At 41.3% G+C, this 21,239-nt stretch overlaps 2 protein-coding genes across 17 annotated transcripts in view; one reads left to right on the top strand and one right to left on the bottom strand.

Annotated features, from left to right (window-relative positions):
- Positions 1 to 3,787, top strand: LOC130187635 (serine protease 23-like). The gene is made up of 2 exons (XM_056405415.1): positions 1 to 255; positions 907 to 3,787. Exons 1-2 carry the CDS (start codon positions 245 to 247, stop codon positions 2,342 to 2,344), a joined length of 1,449 nt encoding a protein of 482 aa, XP_056261390.1. The 5' UTR covers positions 1 to 244; the 3' UTR covers positions 2,345 to 3,787.
- The window catches only part of LOC130187634 (clathrin coat assembly protein AP180-like), a 24,451-nt gene continuing 6,847 nt past the window's right edge, over positions 3,636 to 21,239 (bottom strand). Inside the window, exons 3-23 of one of the 16 annotated variants that reach the window (XM_056405414.1) lie at positions 20,858 to 21,000; positions 20,281 to 20,356; positions 19,036 to 19,138; positions 18,746 to 18,839; positions 18,535 to 18,646; positions 18,342 to 18,448; positions 18,212 to 18,253; positions 17,577 to 17,650; positions 16,683 to 16,695; positions 16,464 to 16,591; positions 15,778 to 15,851; positions 15,507 to 15,521; positions 14,737 to 14,907; positions 13,174 to 13,272; positions 11,486 to 11,560; positions 10,222 to 10,293; positions 8,523 to 8,609; positions 7,296 to 7,357; positions 6,124 to 6,207; positions 5,895 to 6,006; positions 3,636 to 5,167 (exon numbers count right to left, since the gene is read on the bottom strand). In XM_056405414.1, the coding sequence (XP_056261389.1) occupies positions 5,920 to 6,006; positions 6,124 to 6,207; positions 7,296 to 7,357; positions 8,523 to 8,609; positions 10,222 to 10,293; positions 11,486 to 11,560; positions 13,174 to 13,272; positions 14,737 to 14,907; positions 15,507 to 15,521; positions 15,778 to 15,851; positions 16,464 to 16,591; positions 16,683 to 16,695; positions 17,577 to 17,650; positions 18,212 to 18,253; positions 18,342 to 18,448; positions 18,535 to 18,646; positions 18,746 to 18,839; positions 19,036 to 19,138; positions 20,281 to 20,356; positions 20,858 to 21,000 (1,718 nt within the window). In that variant the 3' untranslated portion in view covers positions 3,636 to 5,167; positions 5,895 to 5,919. Of the gene's footprint in view, positions 5,168 to 5,894; positions 6,007 to 6,123; positions 6,208 to 7,295; positions 7,358 to 8,522; positions 8,610 to 10,221; positions 10,294 to 10,321; positions 11,561 to 11,832; positions 12,088 to 13,173; positions 13,273 to 14,736; positions 14,908 to 15,506; positions 15,522 to 15,777; positions 15,852 to 16,463; positions 16,592 to 16,682; positions 16,696 to 17,312; positions 17,338 to 17,576; positions 17,651 to 18,211; positions 18,254 to 18,341; positions 18,449 to 18,534; positions 18,647 to 18,745; positions 18,840 to 19,035; positions 19,139 to 20,280; positions 20,357 to 20,857; positions 21,001 to 21,239 lie in introns of those variants that run through there. The other 15 variants (XM_056405403.1, XM_056405402.1, XM_056405398.1 and 12 more) reach the window with 15 other exon arrangements.

A 21,239-nucleotide genomic window follows, 5' to 3' on the forward strand; every position in this document is an offset into this window, starting at 1 on the left:
CATGCTTTCATCCTCCTGGCCGACTCCCACCCACGTTCTGCCTGTCTGGCGGTCACTTTTTTCTGCATCAGAGTGGGATCTAGGTTTCCAATAGGATCTTGCTCCGCAGCTTCTATTTGCGTTCCACTCTTTTTTTGAGCCCAGGAAATGATGGATCCCAGTCTGCTGGAAGCCGTTTGGATAGAGGGGATTTTTTATTAATGAGAAGGAGAACATTGACTGGAAGTTGTTGAGGTGTTTTTGGATGTTTTGCAGGTAGGAACATTTTTGAATTTGTATTCTTTGCGTCTCTTTTTCAAGCGGCATTTTTGTATCAATTAGGCACGAAGTAAAAAAAAAAATTAATCTCACATCACTAGCTTTCCTCTTGATACTTACAAAAGCTATGTTTTTTTTGTGTATCTCCTATTTGCACATAATGTGTCCTAATTATCCTGCGCTACAGACTTGTCTAAGTTCTTTTCCAAGATGTTTATAGAGTCTAATAGAATAATATTATACATAGATAATATTATACATGCTTCAACTGTTGTTTGTGCAACTAAGTGACAGTTAACTTAGACTGTTGCATCTACTAATCATAGCATTGCCTCTGTTTTAATCCTATTAATTCAACTGCAGATGCCTCGTGTCAATATAAAACAAAAATATCACAGACATCACTCACTTTTCTGCCAAGAGACTTATTTAGAATTTGAGCACGTGCGCCCTCTGCTGCCAAAATAATATGGAAACTCAACGTGAATGCTACTTGAGAGAGAAGTGTGGAGGCTCTCTCTCAAGCCTGACACTCTTTACCATTTCACTTTCTCCTCACCATTTCAATCTTTTCCATCTCTAGAAGGATCCATGAGGTCAATTCTCTCCAACACCTAAGTATTTCTGTCTTTGTCTCTTTCTTTTTAGCGGAATGGGCCTCAAACACATGTGTCTGCTGCTCTGTGCGGCTTCCCTGACAGTTTCTGGAGGTTTTGGTAAAGAAGGGAACAGCGAGGCGTACGTGTGGACCAAGCAGAGCCTCCCGGTGCTGCTGGACACACACACGCAGCTTTTAAACACCCCTTTGTTCAGAGGGCAGGAGGAGGATGAGGAGAAAGGAAGGGCAAAGACACTCTGTGGGATAGAGTGTCAGGGCAGCCTAACACCTATCGACCAGACTGAGCAAGAGAGGCTTCTGGGATATGAGACGATGTATGAGAACGGCACGCGCACACACACAAATATCAGTTTGCAGGGTTTTAATAAGACGTCTGCAAGAACACCAGCCCATTCACAAACAAGTACCCGGAGGAAACGACAGATTTACGGAGCAGATGGACGCTTTGTGATCTCTGATTCGCATTTTATCACCAACTACCCGTTCGCGACTGCAGTTCGCCTCTCCACAGGCTGCTCTGGAGTCCTGGTGTCTCCGAAACATGTGCTGACGGCAGCACACTGCATCCACGATGGGAGTGACTACCTAGAGAGTGCCAGCAGGCTTAAAGTAGGAGTGCTGCAGCTCAAAACCAAAAAAAGAAGAGGGGGAAGGAGGAGAGGAGGGCGGCGGAGGGGTGGGAGGAGAGGAGAGGTGGAGACAGGTGAGGGGAAAGAAGAGCAGTTAATGGAGGAAGGTGAGGAGCAGAATAGTATAGATGGAGATGTAGTGAGAGGAAGAAATGGAGGCAAAGCTAGGAGACCCAGAGGAAGAAGAGAGAAAAGTCATGTGTTGGCTGACGATGGAAATATAGATGAGTTTGAAAGAGGAAGGAAACGTAAGCGTCTCAGCCGTGTTCGGCGCGGTGTTGAACCCAGAAGGCAGCCGGTCTTCCGTTGGACGCGGGTTAAACAAACCCGAATCCCTCAAGGATGGATCCAAGCCAAGAGCTCCACCAACTCAGTTTCGTCTGACTACAATTACGCCCTTCTGGAGCTGAAACGACAAATCAAACAAAAGTACATGAGGCTCGGAGTGGCTCCCTCTGATGCTCCCCTGGCACGGATCCACTTCTCAGGCTATGATGCTGACAAAAGCCTGCTGGACGGGCGTGGAGACGAGAAGGTGGTTTATCGTTTTTGCTCTGTGGCAAAGGAGTCTGACGATTTGTTGTACCAGCACTGTGACGCGCAGTCCGGCGCGACAGGTGCAGGTGTTTACATTCGTCTGAGACAGGAAGCGGGAGATGTAGACAGGAAAGGGAAGTGGCAGAGGAGGGTGATTGGGGTTTTCTCAGGCCATCAGTTGGTGGAGGCGGACGGAGGTGAGCTGAGGGACTTTAATGTTGCTGTGAGGATCACTCCTCCCAAGTATGCCCAGATCTGTCACTGGATCCACGGAGATCCAAGTCTTTGTGAAGTGGTCTGAACTTACAGAGCAGTGGATCTCCAAGAGAGTAAATCCGTTGTCACTTTCTACTAGACTCAAAGATCAGGGCTGCTGTGTATAAAACATCAAAGAACTGGTCTTAAGATGGTCAAAGCTCTGACTTCTGAGTCGGAACATTTTTGGTAAAAAAGTAGGACTTAGATGCTTTGCTTAAATGCTGACTGCAGTGATTCCTAATTGTTGTAAAACAAGACTTACAATCATGTCCTCCCTCCCAAAATGCCCTCAAGCACTGAAACAGCCAATAGAGAGGCCCCCATGCATATCTTGTCACATCATTCACTGTAACCAACATTATATGTTTCAGTATATTGCAACATACAAGAAGAAAGCACATAAAAGATGTTTTTGTACAGTTATAGTTACAATATCAATATGCAATATATGGGATATTTTTCATACAAATCTTAAATGAGCCCAAAAAGGATACAGTAGTAGTAGGCGTTGACCTAAAAATGAACTATTGCTTAAAAGAGAGCAGAGCACTAACATTGTAAAATGAAAGCAAAATGACCTTTTGGTCTTCTTAAAAAATCTGATGCCTTTAAACCAAAATTTCACTCTGAGCAGCTTTATACATACCAGCCCGACCTGATGTGAAACCAGCTCACCTCTTCAGTGTCAGGCCGTATCAGCAAACCTTTAATCCATGACTGTTGCAAATGTCCCTGATTCTGGATCTGCAACCTGTTCAGTCATTTATCACTTCATTTAGAGACTGTGGAAATCACATAATATGAATGACTCAAAAATGGCAAAAAACATGCAAAGTGTCTAAATTTGAGTTGGTTTTTTGACAGAATTTCATTGTTACCTTTTCTAAAGACCACAATTGTTTGTCTGTCTTTGAAACACTTAATTTATATCACTGTAATTAACTGAAACTGTAATTATGTAAAGGGAAAGACAAAATATTATTATGTTCTCACATGTTGAACAGTGTAAACTTCTTGCTTGTTTGTTTTTGCAGTACTGGTGATAGCCTGTTGGTCCTCATTCACTACACTTCAAGAAAAATCTGAGTGTACACACACCACACACACACACACACATATATATATATATATATATATATATATGTGTGTGTGTGTGTGTGTGTGTGTGTGTGTGTGTGTGTGTGTGTGTGTGTGTGTCATATTGTGTTGTATTGTAATTCTGCCTGTTATTGACCTGGCCACACATTTTCTTTTAACGCAAATAATTCATGTTGATAAAACAAGCTGACGAAAGCAGACCAGAGATAAGTGATGAGCCGAGAGGATTGTTTGGATCAGTGTATTTGTCTTTTATTGTATCTCATTTGGACTCACATGCAGGTGGGGGTGAGGGAGGGAGGGCGATGCCATCGATAATAACCAAAAAAAAGAAAAAAAAAGAAAGAAAAAAAAAAACATCACAGCCTTCATATGAATACTTAGCAAACATTATTTATCCACATTCTTTTTGTTTTTATGTATCATAGTCATCTTTATTTTTCTTTCAACACTTTGTTAATGCCACAATGGATTAAGATACAGTCACTTTTGGAAATAAACAACACACAGAACATCCAGCGTATACTTGAGTACTTTACGGTGAGAGTCCCCAAGACTTCCAGTGACAGTACATGAACAAATGTACCGACCGCTGCTGCGTCACAAATGACCCAAAGAGTACTGAGGCCACATTCCAATCACGTACACGGATGCTTCCTTGTCTCTTTGATTTCCACTTTAACATGACGTCATTTCATGTGGAGACTGAGACAAAGAAAGGAGCTCTTAGAGAGTATTATGCAGATTGCATCTCAAATTGACCTGTGTTGCATGCTACAATGCAGTATCACTCCACACCAGCAGAGGGCGCAACAGTAAACACTCAGGGCAAAGTTTCCATTCAATACTGCCTCTGATTACAGATGTATGTACAAAGGAGGGACGTTTTTGAGTCTACTTGCTTCTTTTTCAACGATATAATTTGATGTAACTAAAAATATATGATACACTTTTATTCTCTCAAAATAAAGATTAAAGAAAATATGTATAATCTATCATTTAAAATAGTCTAAAATGCATATGTCAATTTGAACACATTTCACAAATTTTTGCATGTTCATACAATCCCTACAAAAAGATAAAGTAAAAATGAAACTGAACACTACGTGATGTGTTCGATGATAAGTCCCGATTTGCAGTGCAAGTGGTTTTCAGGTACATTTTGATTAAGAATCGATCTCCAAAAACTTGAAGTAGACAGGTGGGAGGATGGATGGCCAAGCAGATATAGGAACAACCAAGTCTTTAATGACATAAACATAGCTCAGTATTAGTTGGGACGACAGGGGTAAAGGAGTTGGAGTGGGGGTTGGCCAGTGAAGTTACACACACCGAACACAGTCCACATTTAACAACACAGTCCTCGTCGGGGAGATGCGCAAAGAAACCAACATATATCCACCATTCCAAGTCAGCTGATACGCAGAAATCCAGAGTGAATCTAAATACACATTAATCTTTTTTTTTTTTCATTTTTCAGAAGTATATTAAGTAAAGGTTAACACTGAATTACACCCACACCCACACACACATAAACGGAATTTTGTTTTCTGTATCTAGGGTTCACATTCACAGTTGTGCTACAACATTAGATAAGGGGGGGCAGGGTTTTTTTTTCCGGGGGGGGGGGTCGTGGCTGGTAGGAGGTCAGAGGGCAAAGATCATAGATGTGATGGCTGGTTGGCTGAGGGGCTGGGGCATGACTGAGGAGAGGCAGTGGGAAAGTGCAGACATCCACATCCACGGAGCTCCAGACACAATGACAAACCTACAGAGAGGGACACAGAGAGATAAGGGATGGAGACTTGATTAAAGCAAGTGCTCTCAAGAGAAATAGGTCAGGTCTAATAAAGTTGGGGTCCCAACGGGAACACCGGCACATGGGCTGCCAGCCCCACCCAACACACTAAATATTACTTAGATTACTCAAAAAGTAAAAAAAAAAGAAGAAAAGAAGTATCCTCAACTTCCACCCTGCACCTGTTGGCCCACTACAGACGGACACAAAGATTCAGATACACTAAAACAAAAACTATGATCAGACTCTTGTCAGACTTTATTGTAGTCAAAAATCTACAAGGAGCTACATTCAAAAATGGTCAGATATCTTAATGCAAATAACATTTCTGAAGTGGTGTGTCAGTCCAGCTGCTCACAAAATCAGTTTTCAAAACTGTCCTTAACATCAACAACTCTAATGCAACGGTTCACAGGCTGTAAAGGGGCAGCAATTCATTGTTGCACTTCCATGAAGCAGGGGGTGAGAACTAAAGCAGTAGATGGTGAGATACATTTCCCATAATAAAACAAATAGTATGGCAAATCTCCACGTCTTTCAAATTCAACACCTACAGTTGGTAGCATAGACCTCCTGTTAATAATTTGTAGTCTCCAAGCCCAAGCTGAGATATCCCTCATGACATCACTATGAAATCATCAGAGGTTATTATCTCAGGTTCCAGATGAACAGATAACCCTCACTACAGCACACGTACCTTGGGGGTTTATGGGTCAGTCAGTCTACATGAAGTCCTTAATATTGAGGTCATCCAGAGCGTTCCTGGGTGGGGGAGGCTTTCTGGGACTCTGGGCCATTCCAGGAGACATCTGCAGACACATCTACTTTTAGCACTTCAACTACTTTTGTTAGAGCAGATGTGACCTTCAGATATGAATGTGTCATAACTTTGTGTGTATAATCCAATTTAAAAATGAGTATGTTACCGGTGCTCCGGGGGTTGCTCCGGTTGCAGGGAACCCTGGCCTCACCATGGGCATCATGGGAGCTCCAACACCTGGTGCTCCGGGCTTACACAGACAGACAGACAAGAAGAAAAAGAGACAGTAAGACACATTGTTGGCTTTCTGATGGGTGTGAGGGCCACCTAAAGGGAGTCATTGTCCATCAATGTCCAGTAATGTCCAGACTGGTTTAGGGACATTACTGGAGTGGACTGGTGGTCTTACCATGCCGAAGCTGGGGTGAGTCCCCATAAAAGGAGGGACACCCATGGGTACGGTCTAAAGGTGTGGAGGGGAGGGGAGGGGAGGGAGAGGAGGAGTTGGGATGTTACTACACTACATACGAGACAGACACACACTGCAAGACAATGTACACACATAGGAAAAGAAACGGTACACAATGCTAGAATGTTTTCTGGCAACATACAAAAGTAATGGTGAAAACACATAGACTGGCACACACTGAATGAAGACAGACATGGCACAAGAAAGACCCTAACTTAACCTATGAGTTTGTATCATTTATTTACACATGCACAAGGAGTTTGAGAGTAGAGGGGAAGCTTGCTGAAGTAAGTCCTCAGATGTGTCAGATCTATTGTTGCCAAAAAGACAACTGAAATATCCATAAGAAGCAAATGTGTTGATGGAGGAGTGAGCTCAGCTATGAGGGGGAAAACCAGGTGTCTTGCCTGGACGCTATCAGCCTTTAAAGAAAATACAAACTTAGGAGAAGCTGTTCCCAAGCAACAGCTTCTGAATTTGGCACTCAATCATTTGCCACTTCATCACTCTCCAGTAGATATTCCATGAATATAAAACACGTTTTGAACCAGCCTTCATGTTAAAACTGCCTAAATTTCTGCCCTTGCTTTTGACAGTTTTCTATATATTTACTCACAGTGCACATGCTCTGTTAGAGGTCCTATGACATGTGTCATTTAAATAAATTCCACCAGTAAGTTATAGTTCGATTGAGGTTTGTTATAAATCTTGTTTCCTTGCTTCACTGCAACACGTTCCTAGCTCTGAGTTTGGACCTGGAACCTGGAGAGCCAGATGAAGGCAATGCTTGTGATTGCTGCTACAGGTATGCCCTGTCTGTCGCTGCCATGCAGCTCCACTCCATGCTATAAGACACAGACAACATTTACCATGGGAGCACCCCAACTGGGGGGAGCTACCTGAGGGGCCGCTGCGGTTCCCATTGTGAGATCTGAGACAAAGAAAGAGAGAGAGAGAGAGAGAGAGAGAGAGAAAAAGAGACTGCAAAATCACTGTTTTCACTTAGTGACATTATTACAAAGTTGCAAATTACAAGTTGAATTAAAGCAGTAGGTCAACATTTTGGGAAAATGCATTACTCGCTTTGATTCTGAGAGTTAGAGGAGATGATCCATACCAGTCACATCTGTTAGTTAAGTATGGAGCTCGAGCTCGATTAGTTTACCATAGCTTAGCAGAAAGACTGGAAGCAGAGGGAAATAGCTAGCCCGACTTTCTCCAAATTAGTAACCCCTCCAAACCTCACTGATGAACACGTTGTATCTCTGTTTAATTCATTCGAAAAAAGTTATGTAAACACTACAATTCAATTGTATTTACTTCCATACGAACAACAATATGTCCGTATTAGCACCTCTGTGCAGTGTCTCTGGCTGTGCGATGAAAAGACTTTGGGAAGTCACTTTGCCTGGCTGCCAAAAATATTCTACAGCACATAAGTCCTCATACAACCACAAATGTTTTGTACTTGAGCTAAATGCTAACATGAGCAGGCTAACATATCCACAATGCTGATGCTTAGTAGATATAATGTTTAACATGTTTACCATCTTAATTAGCACTAAATACAAAGTACAGCTGAGGTTGATGACAATGCCACTACTTAAACCAAAGTAATGGACAAATAAAATTTTTGACCTGATGATGGTCAGAATGAAAAGTAAATGGATCACCAAAGTTATTACAATTCATATAATGAGGGAAACATGAATCTATGTACCAACATTTCATGGCTATATCCAGGCAATAGCTGCTGACACATTTCAGACTGGATCAAAGTGGCAGAGTGATTGACCACCATTCATCGAGCCACATGAAATACAAACATGTTGATTTCTTATCTTTAGAAGTGATTGTAGGAGCATTTTAGAACATCAGAGAAAGCCAGGCTAGCTGTTTCCCCATATTTCCTGTCTGTATGCTATGCTAAGCTAATCACCACCCTGCTCTAAATCTATATTTAATGCCGAGACATGAGAGAAGTTTTGATCTTCTCATCTTACTCCTTCCAAAAAAGCGAATGTCCCAAAATGCTGAACTATTCCTTTCAATCAGTATCTATGATATTGTCTCAGTTAATCTAAATGACTACTTACTACTTGCCATGTTAGCCATAGAGGTGTCAACATCACCCGCCTGAGGGGTCACAGTGGGCTTCATTACATCCCCTAGTCCATCAAATACTACAGGAAGAAGGGGTTGGGGGGTGGGGTGGGGGCAAGGAAGGAGATGAGGGGAGACGGAGGGAGTTATTAGCATTCTTCAGTGCAAGCTATCCTCACACTCAGTAGTAGACCTCCTTACTACTGGGGATTACCATGACAACCAATAGGTGTCTCCATGACAACAGAGAGAAGAGAGGAGCACTGGAATGTGAAATACTAGAGAGTAAGTTAATGTCATAAAAAAGATGTGAAGTATGCTAAAATTGCCAATTTTAGCGTATTTATATCCTGAAATGTTTTGTCATTTTAGGACAGAATCTGTTTATATTGTAGTCATATCTGCTGCAGGAGACATCTGTCAGGTCAGTTGCTCACTACTATTGCAATTTGTAAGTCTGAAAATATGTCTAATCCAAGTGTAATTATGTGGGATAAATATAAATCTGAATGTATTACCACATGTGACAAACTACATCTACCATCATAACATCATACACAGTGTCAAGAATACTGTATATTTTCAGTGTTTATCTTGAGGTTTTTACTGTATGTGTGTGAGTGCAGCAGGAACTATAATGAGGGCAAAAGCACTGCAGCTAAAATGAAGCCGGGTTAAATTCTACAGAAGCACTAAATAATACTGCTACTTCACACACACTTTGCAACCATCATGCATCTGTTGGTGGAAGGGACAGTGCAGCTGAGCTTTCCTTTCACCACTGCAATGCAGCAGTGCACTGTGGGAAATTAGCGTGTTAAAGAGCAAGGAAACTCACCCAATCAAATGGCAGGAAGCAAGCAATGAGCCAGCCCAAGAGCCAGATGGAGAGAGAGAGCAAGGAGGAGAGAAAGAGGGCAAAATAAAAAGCAGAGATGCCAGAGAGAGAGAGAGAGAGAGAAAATGCAATGAGGTTTTAAAGGAGGGAGTGACAGTGAAACCATGAGAAGTTATTGCGCAAATGACAGAGAGAGGGGGGAAAGAAAGAGTTAAGCCTTAAAGCAGTAGTATTGCAGACCATCAGTTACATAACATGCAGACCAATGGCACAGGACAGGAGATGACCAGGAACCAGGTGAGCAGGGCCCACGTTACCATGGTTACAGTTAGCATGGATAACAGTTGCACGCTCATGTAATGTGGGGAAGACTGGGGGAATTTCCCCAAAGACTGATAACAGTGGGACTATACAGGCAATGCAATGATAATGCTAACATGACCATATATGGGCATAGTGCAAATCCATAGGGCTCGGAAGTGACTTTACTTTGACACTGAACCAACAAGAAGTAGTCAAGCAAAAAAAATTACATTCAAGTTAACAAAATAAAAAATATGAAATCTAATTTAATGTGTAAGAATGAGTGTATAAATCAAATCAAATGTAGAACAGCAAACTCTTTCATTAACCATTACCAAAGTTAATAGAAACAGTGGCCACGCAACAACCGTCTTGTTAACAATTAAATGAAAGATGTCATTAAATTGGCTTTAACTAACAATATACCCCATTAGAAAAGAAGGTCAATAAGGCGGCATGTTACAGTGAAATGGAAATATGCAACATGTTGGTATGCCCTCGACCGTACACATATGCATGCAGGCTGGCACTTCACATTTAAGGGTTTTTACCTGACATGAGCTCAGCACCGGGGGCAGCAGGAGCGGCAGCTGCAGCAGCTGAGGCATCTCCTCCTGTGGACTCTGGCAGGTTAACGCAACACATACCAAACCAAACCATGCCAGGTCAAAGTAGGTTGAGCCATTTCCATTGCAGCATAGGGGCAAAGAAGGGGTAATAATCAGCCTTCAGCGTCACACTGGTAATGCCAAACCAAAGTGTTGAGAATTAGAGAGGAAGGCTGAAGAGATAAATATAGAATCACATTCATTTTTAACAAAACTGGTAAACATTGCTTTTGGAATTTACAAACACACATAAACACATACACACGTCTTATCATAATGTCATACTCTTTCAGCAGTCACAGAAAAGCATCCCCATGCATTTTCAAAACACACGTGTTCATACCAGTTCATTTTCAGTGGACACATGTCTAACGACTCTAACCTTGAATAAACACATTAAGGCAAGATATAAAGAACTAAAAAACAAAGTAAACACAAAACTCCTGAGCCAAAGTCATAACTTGTGGCTCATAAATAATTTGACTATTAAACATGACCAAGCTTCAGGTATCTGCTTGTAATACTTCCATGATCTACCCACAAAGAAGCCAATCTATGATTTCTAATTGGGAACACAATATGATGGAGCTAATATATAGGAAAAGTACAATATGCAGCAACAAACTCTGCAGTTGTGACTATAGAGGAAAATCCTGACAGTGCTGATATCAGTATCAATATCAATAGTTTCATTTTTTGTCCTCCTCTTCCTTGGTGATGTGTTCATGAACAGGGGAGACAGAGGGAGAGCAGGCAGTCATGTGAGTCACCCACCGCCAAACAGGCTCATAAAGGCTCCTGTGTCACTTTTGGATGGGGTTGTGGCGGAGAGGGTGGGGACAGGGGAGATGAATACATCCGCTGGGGAGGGCAAGGTGGAGATGGTGTTTAGAGCCCCAGCACACTCACAGGAATACACACAAATACACACGATCCATTGACTGTGATTCATTATAATGCACATTTATCAACTGCAAATGCAGAGCACGCAGTACATGCTGGAACAGCAGAAGGGGTAATAGTGATTTAGTAAACGTTTCAGACAGCTCAATAGCTTTTAGCTGACCCATGAGGGAGCAATCTCATTTCCTTTTTTTTCCTTCCCTGATCAAAGCCAAGGACAAAGCTGAAAAAAACAGACACGGCAAGACAGGATATGAGAGTAGGAGCACACGTGAGATGGCAGACTGGGTGCAGTAGGGTATACCTGCTGTAAACAAGTCAACACTGGGAGCGGGGTCTGCTTTGGTGAAGTTTTTGTCTGGCATGGAATCAAAGAGATCTACAAACACATGCGCACCCAGAGACAGGAATATTAAAACTCTCAAACAGTTTAAAATGGTGGTGATGCTCACACACAGCAGCCATGCTGAAGTGAAAGAGGCCTTCAATATGTGCATATTAGCCTGATGAAATCAATAAGGAAAGAACAAAAGAGCGGTGATGAGAGAAGAGAGGAGAGGATGGCAAGCAGACTAGAGAGCCAGGAAGATGCCAGTCAATATGACAAGACAGCGAAATTAGTATTGAAACACACAAATCTCTAACATTTACCGCTGAAAAGGTCAGTCGTTGGGTTGGCGGCGCTGGGGGCTATGGGAGCTGAAATGGTTGCAATGGTGGTGATGGTGCTGGATGTGGAGGTGAAGAGCGGTGAAGGGGAAGGGGAGGGGGAGGGATGGGTCACCACAGAGCTAAAACAGGCATCCAGCGAACTACCCAGGTTATTATTCTCCAGTGTCATCAGGCCAAAGAGGTCTACACCTGAAGACGCTGCGCTGATGTTACCGTCTGAGGGAGCGAAGAGATCTTTCGAGAAGAGGTGGGGTGGAGGGGGTGAGGTGGAGATGTGACACATGGAGAGGAAGATGGAATGTTAGACAATTAGTTTAATACAAAACAGGGCAGACACACAGTGTGTTCAATGTGGTGGTGATGAAAATACTGCTAAAATCATGAAAGCTGAGGAGAGAGAGATGGAAAAGCACATGGGAGGAGTGATGGGAGGTGAAAATGTGCAGAGCTCCAACACACTCCTGCTGCCAGTTGAAACAATTACAGCTAAAAAAGGCATTTAGATGAAAAAGAGTGACAAAGAACTGAAGCAAGTCCTTCGCTGTATATAATCCTAAGGAACCAACCACAGCTTAACTACAACTAAAACCAACAATTGCCATAGGCAACCTTCTCCATGACAGACAAAGCACAAATCTTCTGAAGCCAAAAGATAAGAAACAAGCACGATCATTGTCCTCAGTCACCATGGTAACAACAATAGCACTGTCCAGACACCAGCAGAAATGAATAGTGAATCTGTACGCCTACTGTCTCTACACAAAGCCCTGAGATGAAAACTTGAGACCAACAATAAAAGCACACACACACGCACGCACGCACGCACACACACACACACACACACACACACACACACACACACACACACACACACACACACACACACACACACACACACACAAGCATTCTCACCTACACAAACTGTTCGTTCATGGTCATGACACTCAAACCAGTGGTGGAGCATTAGTATAAAGTAGCCTAAAAACAAAGCTTTCTGTTTTTGCACATCACTTCTGCTGCAGCTAGCTAACTAGGTTATTAAGCTAACGTTAGGTCAAGGAGCTGAAACCTCCATTTCCAGTTGGATTTTTAGATTTTTATAGTCTTAGATGTGCACTTGATGGCTAGATACAAGGTATCATGCTAAAAGATTGAGGCTAAAGCTGCATATCTCAGGCAAAACCCATCCTCACCAGTTCATGATCCATGTAGATGATGTGGAAATAGTGTAATTACAATTACACATGTACTTAGTTACTTTCCACCACTGACTCAAACACATACTCACTCACACACACAAAGACAGACTCAGTCACCCACCAGCTCCAGCGGTGGCGGCTGGGGCAGGCGTAGCGGCAGCCCCACCTTCAGCTGCTGCTGCAGAGGCCTCAGTGGCAGGGACAGGTGTTGCAAAGGCATCTGAGGTTCACACAAACCCCAGCAAAGAGAAACGCCCAGAGAGACAGAGACAGGTAAAGAAATAAAGATGAAAACAGAACATCAGGAAAATAAAGGTAAGGTTGCAGGATTTAAGTAGACAACAGAAAGTAATCAGTGCTTGTTACACTCAGTATTGAACTCTAAGAAACAGTGGCATACAGCATTGATATGTGACATTAATGACTGACAGGTGAATAGACAAATGGGAATACAGACAGGAGGCATTACAGCAAGGATTAATCTACTGCACAATGAGCAGAATAAAACTGAAATCTACAAGTGTTACAGCTGCCATGTGTAGCTGTAGCCATGTGACAGGGTTTGATAGAATTGCTTTTCACTGAGGTCAAAGAAAAGCATGTCTGCCTATCAAACAAGACGCATGTGGAGAATGGGTGTTGCAGTATGTTTATGTGCAAGCCGAACATGAGTGCGTGGCTGTACATAATTACATATTACAGAAATGCCTGTGATTGTATTTTTAGAGGAATATTGTGTCTCTCTATATATACATACATATACGTGTTTGTGTGTGTGTGTGTAAGAGAGAAAATTACATAATGTGTTATTTGTTGTATATTATCATCCTGCTGGATCTACAGTATTTTGTATGGAGCCCCAATATTGTCAATATTAAATAAATAATTCATCATGAAATAAATAATCACATGAATAAATTGTATAAAACTTATAGACAACCCAACCTTATTTTGACAACCCCAAGGTTGTCATTATTAAATAAGTAAGTGATTGCATACATTAACTGTATAAAACTTATAAATAACCCAATAATTTGTGAAGAAATTATTAAACTCAACTCTTTATTGTGAAATTTATCTTCTTACTTTAAGAGTTAAAGTTTTACTGGAGTTCATTTAGTTTAACATTTTCTCTTATTTTATATTGACATTTTTCCAAATAACACTTTTATGATTTATTTATTCATTGGGAATTTTTATTCCTTTATTTCAGAGGGATAGTGAAGTCGGACAGGAAACTTGGGGAAAGAGAGTAGGGGAATGACATGCAGAAAATGGTCTGGCTGGCCAGGAAATAATGTGTTGAGTTGAATATTGAAGAGTTTTTGAAATTATTTTACAATTCAATCATTTTCATTCATTCATGTATTTCTTTTACACAATGTATTCATATTATTTCATAATAACTTATTTGTTCATTTCATATTGAATACGTTGGGGCTCCATAATTTTGAGGCAGCTGAAAATGATGGAGGTGTGCATCAATGCATTGGTAAGATTTCTTTTTGATGATGTAACTTTGCTTGCAAGATACAGACAATATCATTTATAAATCAGCAAAGTTCTGTCTACATACTGTTGGTGTTTGGACATGCATGTCTGTGTTATCATATTGTGTGATGGTTTTAGGGTTGAGCTTCCCAGAGTGATTCTTTCGTAGAGAATTTTCTGGAAGCTCACTGACCTCCCAACAGATCCATATTGGCGGCGCCAGGGGAGGTGGCGGCTGCTGTGCTAGTGGGAGGAGCTAGAGAGACTCCAGGTTCTGCCGCTGCAGGAGTGGGCGTTGCTGCTGCAGGGGAGGGGGCGGGTTCTGCCGTGAGGGTGGGTTCAGAAAGCAAGGAATCGCCCATTTCTGCGAGTACCAACGGGGTGTTTGAAATCCCCAAAGTAAGTCACCAAAATAAACCCCCAAAAAGCAATAAAAAATAACCAGTTGAGTCACCGTTCAAAAAGACAGTGAACAAAAGCCAAAACCAAGGTCCAATTCAAATCAAACCCAATTAACATAATTTGGAATTGACCAACCAAAGCAAAATCCAAATTTTAACCAAATCAAAGTTGCAAAATTATCCAACACCATCCGATCATAATCAGCAAATAAAAAACAACCAACCAAAATAGCCCCCATTGAAAACCAAAAACAGACAATGGAGCATGTGGAGGGAGGGGAGAGAAGGAAGGTAGAGAGAAACAAAGAGACTACTCAGCCTAAAGAGAACAGCTTGAGGAGACAAACAGGGAGGTAACCATGTGACACTGATACATTAAAGTCTATCTGAAAGCTCAGTTAGGAATAAGACATTGATGTTGTTTCCAGGTCACCTCAATTACAGATTAGAGTTTGTTGAAAATGAACATCAGTTACATTGAGGTAACCCAGAGGATGATTTAAGGCTTACACTAGTCTAGTCTAGAGGCTGGAGGTGAAGTGAAGAAAAGAGTAACACTCACCTGATCCAAGAAGGTCTGTGGAAGCAGACATGTGGACAGGGAAAATACATGTTTTATTCAACTTCATTCATATGTATTAGTTCAACAATCAATATAAATGTAAGAATTTCAAATGACAAACTCAGCTATCAAATTTCCTACAAACAAACCAATTAGAAAATAAAAAATGTATTACATTCACAGTGGATCAATGTACTGAAAACGCTGATAGTGAATGTGCATTCTTTCAGATGAACCACTAGCTGATTTGATTTGAAGGAGTTAGACTTACCTCCCCAAGATGTAGGGGCAGCTGATGGTGCTGAAGGACCCGAGGAGGACAGTGGATCCAGATCCAACAAAGAACTGCAGAATTGGGCCGAAACATAGTGAAACAGAGAGAGAGAGAGAGAGAGAGAACATTCACTTCATCTTCATCTTCATCTTTGCAAGAAGTAATGCTTTTACTCTCTGTTGTTCTAAGCACACAGTTTCAGCTTGATTCATCATTAGCTTCACAAGTATTTTGTATTGGACAAAATATTTGACCTGATGATGGTGCAACTGGAAAAGTTAAGGGATTGCCAGTTGTTATTAGTTAAGTTATTAGAATTTATCTTCTAGGGAATATCTTTCGCAAATTTCAGGGAAATCAGTCAAATACTTGTCAACATATTTCATTTATAACCAAAAGGATCAACCCTATGGCACAAGACAAAAAGTCAGGGGATCACCAAAGTCAGTAAAATTCATCCTCTGGGGACCACGAATATGTGTATACATTTTCATGGCAATGCATGGAATAGTTGTTGAGATATTTCAGTCTAGATCAAAGTGGTGGTCTGACCAAATAAACGATCCAAATACATTATCTACTGCTGCAAAATGAAAGGACCACAACCAAATATTTGATGCAATGATGTGAAGCACTCCAAATACTTGAGTTCACAGAAAGGCATGAGAGAAACAATCGCTTACTCTTCGGCAGGTTCAGGAGCAGCCGGGGCAGCAGCAGCACTCTCCCCGGGAGGAGGCTGCAGTGTGGGAACAGCGTTAGAAGATTTGGCTGGAGTCGATGTTGGAGACACATTGTTTGTCGGAGATCCCTGCAAGACAGAAAGGGAAGCCCTGTTTAAGTGGTGTGCCAGACTGGAAAAACAACAACAAAAAAAAGACTATATCAAATGTGCATCTTACCTTTGTTGGAGACCTGAAAGAGTGAGAGAGGAGAAGGAATCGTAAGGACCTTTGCTTGAAAAGGAGCGATCTGTGTTGTAAAGACTGGGAACTATTTGATGGAACTATTTTCAGATGTCTAAACATCTAAACTCAAGAAGTCAGACATATATGAAAGACAGATTGTATCATATGTGATCATATGAAGAGTTGATATCCAAAGTGATATATTGCATGTACAATGCACACACAATATAAAGAAAAAAAGACAGAAATCATCTGAAGCAGCCAATTGTTACTGATACTCTGATATTTTCACTTTGTGCTACTAATCATTTTAACTTTGGAACAAAACCCTTCATATACTGATTCACATTGCATGTCAGGATGCGTTAATACACATGTGGTGACTTACTGTTTATCAACATGTGTCTCTTGCAGAGTTCACACATGTGATCACACCAATACACACATTGCCACATGTGAACCTTGTTACAGTAGCTGTGGAGCAAAATGTGCATAATGTTTCTATTCACAATGACCTTCATACTGTGATTCACATGTGAATAATGTGTTAGTTTACCTGCGAGGGGGAAACGGCAGTAAATACATCCGCACAGTTTTCTAAGAAGTAAGTAAACTCCAAACAAAACATAAAGTATATGCTCACCCTTCACTGGTGATTCCAAATGAACATAAAGGGGGATAAAAGAGAGGAAGGGTTAACGGAAATGAGAGAAATATCGCACCTATATAGGCCTGTGTTCAACAACTCTCTTTCTCTCATGTCAGCCTCATTAACTTTTGTTGTTATGTGATCCTAATTCTTTAGTTCTGGCTTCATACTGGGTGTCATACTGAGAGTAAGAAGTACTTAAACTGAAATATAAAAAATGTTATTTAACACTTTCTTACCCCTTCTTTCCACCCTTTGTATCTTCAAGACCGTTCATGTGTGTTTCCAGCGACTCCAGGATACTGCTGGGAGCCTGACAAAAACAATCAAAAACTGGAGAAATCAATAATTTGTCCTTTCCACACGCCTCCCAAGTTGCATTCTCAGTCCACGTTTACGTTTCAATTTCCAGAGAAAAAAAAAAAAAAAGCGTTAAAGCGTTGAGATTGGCAGGGCTTTGGAAAATCTCACTGCAATACCCACATGCATGTAGAAACACACTCACGCAAGTGAGATTTGTGTGTTTGTCAAATTAAATTAGGATCAACATGCTGACACTCCATCCTGCAAACAGGCACTCAGCCAGGGCGCCCTGTGTTTCTGTGGTTACCGGGTCCTCCAGAGGTTTAAAAGGACAGTCTTCGTCATCTGAGTCTGCTAGATCCACCACTACCCCCGGGTGGAGACACTGGGTTGGGGAGATGGTGGTGGGTGAGACATGAGTGCTTCTGTGTCTTGCATGTGTGTGTGTGTGTATGTGAGAGAGAGAGAGAGAGGAGGGGTGGGTGGCATTCATGTGCATCATATTCATGGTCCCAGTCCTTCCACAGAACAAATAAAAAAGATATGGGAGCCATGAGATGTGTTTACTTACATAGTTGATGTCAGGAATGTCATTTTTGTCAACTCCAACTGTCTGTTGATTGAAAAACAGTTCAGAATCACACATTACCACACTGGTTCGTCATGATATGTCATTAATGTAATGCTGAGGGCTGTCCTACCTCAGCCAGCTTCATGAATTCCCCAATCTTTGTCACCCTGGTCAGGAACCTCTTGTAGATCTCCAGGGCCTCCTTACAGTCGCTCTTCTTCATCTTGAAGTATTTCTCTATGTGTGGAAAACAAGAGGTTTGCAGATTCAGATTCACTGTGATCTTTGAGTTGCCAAGCGAGAGGTACCCGTGGACTACTGACCTAATAGGTTGATGATGCCGTCATTGTAGGATGCGAAGAGTTTGACAAGGTCCTTGAAGAGAAGCAGAAATGCAGCATTGATGATCCCATTGTTCAGCTCCTTGGGATGGACCTGAGAGGATCACGGACAGGGATGAGAAGGCCTTTCAGACGTCTGTAAAAACTCAATTGAATTAAAATAAGAGTAGAAATAAAGCAAAGTCGGACTCACATCGAACTCCAACAGTGTGTCAATCTGAGTCTGCAGAACAGGCATGCCTTTCAACAGCTTCTCAGTGGTCATGGTCCTCATCACGCCCTCAGCACTGAGGGGACACAACAGGACAGAAGATCAGATGTTCCACAGGGAGAAGACAAGCCGTATAGGAGGACATAGCACAAGATAAGGGACATTTAGTGAAAAACTGCCCTCGACCAAGGAGGTGAACTGGTGAATGAAGGGCTCACTGATGAGCCAATAAAGCCTTTCAGCACAGACTATGATAACCATGGTCAACATACCCCTTCTTGACTCTGGTGAAGTCAAAAGCCATCTGGCGGTAGGCGAAAGCTTTCTCATTCAGGTACCGTCCATACCGTCTGATGAATGTAGACATGTCGTAGCCTAAACAGAATTCAATTTATGTCAGAAAGTGCTCAACAAAAACATACAGAGCTTTTTTTAAATTATTATTATTTCAAATACCCATTGAAAAAATTAGGTGAATCAGATTTTAAAAGAAAAAAACTAAAATCTGGGTGGATAGCATATTCATAAAATACCACCTTTAGTGCAAATACTACTTGAACCATTGATTTAAAAAACTAGGATCTGTTTTGATTACATGTGCTTGTACTATAAACACCATCTCATTTGCATTTTTAGCTAATTATGTGATGCATATTCTAAGCATTTCCTTCGATCAATACAACCCTGGTTGCTAGAAGTTCGTTTTGAGAGAGATGTATTGCTGACCAAGTTTCATTTTTTATGAAAATAATTTGCCCATGAGCACTTTGTAGGAGTGTAACCTGCAGTGAACAGTGTCTTCTTGCAGAAACAAGAAATTTTGGACGTGCGGGACAGACGCTCGAGGCAAAAGTCTGTTTAAACTGCTCCTTCAAAAATTAGCATTCTGTTTTAGCTCAAAGTCAATGAAATAACAGTGAGTATAAAAGAAAAACAGGTAGAAAAGCGTAAACATGGATTCCCAATTATACTGCAAATCTGACATTTGAGATTCATTTATCTGTACATTTTAAAATCCCTCAGAAAAACTGTGTTATTCTTTGGCTGCACCTTTAAATTAGTTTTATTTTAGTACATCTGGAATAAGGTCATACATTCATTTTCAATTTTTTTTTCTGTACCTGCTGCTTTTGTTTTAATCATAGTAATATAATGATTGAATATGAGAGCTTCATTTTATATATGGCATTAGACATTAGAGAGAGAAATACCAGCATCTGTTTGAATGCGTGTGTGTATATGTATGAGAGTGTGTATATAGCTGTATATACAATTACATGTGTGGCCTTCCTGTAATTTGTGTCATTTCTTCTATTTGCCAGATGTCTCTCTTTGTAGCTATCTCTTCCTGTTTCTTTTTGCATTCCCAGATAATGAGAAAGTTGAGTTATGTGTCAGTGTTCTCATCTGGAGAACAGATGATCTATGCACACACATTACGTACACACACACACACACACACACACACACACAATGAAGACTGCACATACCAAATGATCAGACTTGTGTGTTCTTACCGTGAGAGCCGGTTTTGTCGATAAAGTTGCTGAGGTTGAACAGGGAGGTCCTGGAAGCCAAGTACTGAATGAACCTCTGAGAAAGAGACAGAAAAAACACAGTAAACAGTCTTGTGCCTGTCAAATGCAGCGAAGGAAAGAAATTAAGCAGAGCCCAACAACAGAACAAACACTTTACAATCTGTAACAAAGACTTGTTTTGCTGATGTTTCATTCTGCAGTATCATATATCATCTGTTATATATCTGATTCCATGGACGGCTGCTCGTACACGGACCCAGAGGACTCCTTTTATTTGTTTGTGGTCACACCTCCTATTCATCTGTCTATCAGCTCTATCAGCACCGTTCACAACCTTTACTACACTCAGAGGACCAATTTCAGCTCTCCAAAGTGGTAACCTCACATGTTAATTACCAACACATTTATTATTTACCAAATCCTCTCATAGTCAGGGCCTTTACTTACTCTAAAAAAAAAAAACAGTAACAGATTAAATGTGGCTTTCGTATTTATCCAATACTGCTGAATAAAAGTGGAACAGAGTCAAGCTTGAACTATATTTGCTCTGGCTCACCTCATTGCCGTGGACACACATGTGATGAGTGGTGACGAGGGCCTTGAAGACGACCACCCAGCTGGCATTGGTGGCTCGCTCAAACAGCGTGTCAGCCATCTGAGGGATATTCACGTTGGTGGTGTTGGTGGCTGACACCAGGTCTGCAAAGAGCACAGTCACACAACGGTTAGATAAACCGTAAGAGGAAAGTCAGACCGGTTAGGATCCTTAGACAAACACCTAGATGATTTCAATTGCTCTGATTAAACTTTGATGAAGTGTGGAAGCTAAATGTTCAGAGCTGCTGGAGATACCCATCAGAATATTAATCCAGGAAAGAAACCTGATGCAAATACAAAATGAATTTGGTGCACAAGCCCACACACACACATATGCAGAC

Source organism: Seriola aureovittata, chromosome 19 (genome assembly GCF_021018895.1).
Source record: "Seriola aureovittata isolate HTS-2021-v1 ecotype China chromosome 19, ASM2101889v1, whole genome shotgun sequence".
NCBI classification, from domain to species: Eukaryota; Metazoa; Chordata; class Actinopteri; order Carangiformes; family Carangidae; genus Seriola; species Seriola aureovittata.